The sequence below is a fragment of the Capsaspora owczarzaki genome (genome assembly GCF_000151315.2).
Source record: "Capsaspora owczarzaki ATCC 30864 unplaced genomic scaffold supercont2.77, whole genome shotgun sequence".
NCBI lineage: Eukaryota > Filasterea > Ministeriida > Capsasporidae > Capsaspora > Capsaspora owczarzaki.
Genome location: NW_011887368.1, coordinates 3,540 through 5,537, shown reverse-complemented (window position 1 = coordinate 5,537; position 1,998 = coordinate 3,540). Strand labels below are relative to the sequence as shown.

The following is a 1,998-nucleotide window of genomic DNA, read 5'->3' as shown; positions in this document are numbered from 1 at the left end:
ATCAGCCATCCAGGACGGTTTCATCCCAGTCAGGTCGAACACCCACCGATCCAAGGACCCCAACGCCCAACCTGGCGACGTCAGCATTGTGCGCAGGACCAGCGCGAGCGCTGAGCAAACACAAGCCTCACCCACTCCGATCAGCAGCACTGCTAACGGACGCACAAGCCCCGCTCACGACGCGAGGAACAAGCGCTTCTGTAGTGAAGACCACAGAGGAGATCCTATTCCAGTGTCTAACAGCTATGCACTTCTGGCGAACGCTGATGACTCACACTCCACTTTCGAACCGACCACCGTGCCCGAGGAGCCTCCGGGGGTCGCGATGGACACGAGTCAAGAATGACCAGCCTTCTCTTCGCAACTCTAAATGCGCGCTCCCTCTCTGTAGGGGGCAATGCGCCCCTCCCCTTCTTCTCCTCCTCCTCCGCCTCTCTCATCCATGCACTCTCCAATCCGGCCACCACCTACAACGGCCGCCCAACTCCTCCAACCGTCATCCTGCTTCAGGAAACCTGGCTCACGCCAGCGACCGAAGCAGCCGCCTCCAACCTCTTCCGCGACTACACATGCTTCTGGAGCTCCGAGCCGGAACCCAAGCACGGGGTCGGCATCCTCATCAGGAAGCCGGCACCGGGCGACACCGACCCCGCACTCTCGAGCCCAACACTACTCAGCTCCATCCCAGGGCGAGCCCTCATCATCACAGCAAACCTCAACAGCAAGCCAACCATCATCTCATCAATCTCCGCCCCGGCATCTGGCTCACAAGCTGACAAAGTGGGGTTCCTGGACCAACTCAGCGACCTCATCAAGTCAGCCACCCAGCCAAACGACGACGAGCCAACACTGCCCGCCATCATTGGCGGCGACTTCAACAACACACCAAACATTAGCCACCTGTACGTCCAACCAGAGCCAAGCCAAGAGGCTAGGAGCACCACACAGGCAAACCACGCTCTCAAGGACTTCATCAACAAGCACGCACTCGAGGATGCCTGGCTGCTCAACCACCGCGCCGATGACCCTGTCGAATACACACGATGGCCGAGCAAGAACCAGACACACCGAGCCTCCCGCATCGACCTCATGCTCCTGTCATCCAACCTCCCGCTCACGATCAAGTCGACTGCGACCAGGATTTACCAGCACTCGGACCATCGAGGCGTCTGTGTAAACCTAGTGGCGCCGTCCGCGGAAGACAGATGCACGCCACCCTTCAAGCTGAACGACACCATTCTCGAACACGCTGGCTTCTGCGGCATGGTCCTCAACGAGATAGCAGAGCTGGCGCGCCGCCCCGACCCCGAGAACCACTGGACTGCTTTCAAGGCCGACGTAGCATGGCTAGCCCAGTGCCTGTGCGGCTCCATTGCGAAAGACCGGGCGAAGGCTCTGGCCCAAGCGAGCCGCAAGCTCAAAATCATCGAAGGCAACCTCCTCGCAGCAACATCCCCCGCAGAGGCAAAACTGCTTGCAGCCGAACGAGCGGAGCAGGAAGCCCGTGTCAAAGCTGAGCTCGAGCATCGCGCGCAAGGAGCACGAGTCCGCTCGGCCAAAAAGTGGCGCACCGAGGGCGAACACCCCACCTCCTTCTACTTCTCGCTCGAAAAGCAGTCCCAAAAGGCGACGCACATCCCAATGCTCCTCGTCGACGGCAAAGAAGTCACCGATGCGGCCGGCATCACGGACGCCCAGCGAGATTTCTACGCCAAGCTCTATGCGCACGTACCCATTGACCCAGCAGCTGCCCGGCACATCCTCAGCCATGCAAAGCCCAACGAGATGCTCGACGACGAGGACCACGAGTTGATGAGCAGACCGCTGGAGGCATGGGGAGATCGTCCACGCCATCAACAAAACTGCATCTGGCAAGTCCCCAGGGCCCGGACGGGCTGGGGCACTGCGTTCTACAAAAAGTTCAAGCACGAGCTGGGCCCCATCCTCGCCGCCATCGCCACCGGTTCGCTCGAAACGGTCGCCTTCCGGAATACATGC

The 1,998-nt window shown here is 60.4% G+C and overlaps 1 protein-coding gene across 1 annotated transcript; it reads left to right on the top strand.

Moving 5' to 3' along the window:
• Positions 1-342: 342 nt before the first annotated feature.
• CAOG_09247 (hypothetical protein) lies at positions 343-1,963 on the top strand (the record flags this gene model as incomplete). The annotated part of the gene is made up of 1 exon (XM_011272668.1): positions 343-1,963. A coding segment is annotated over one exon (1,621 nt), but the record flags the coding sequence as incomplete, so codon positions are not given.
• Positions 1,964-1,998: the final 35 nt, after the last annotated feature.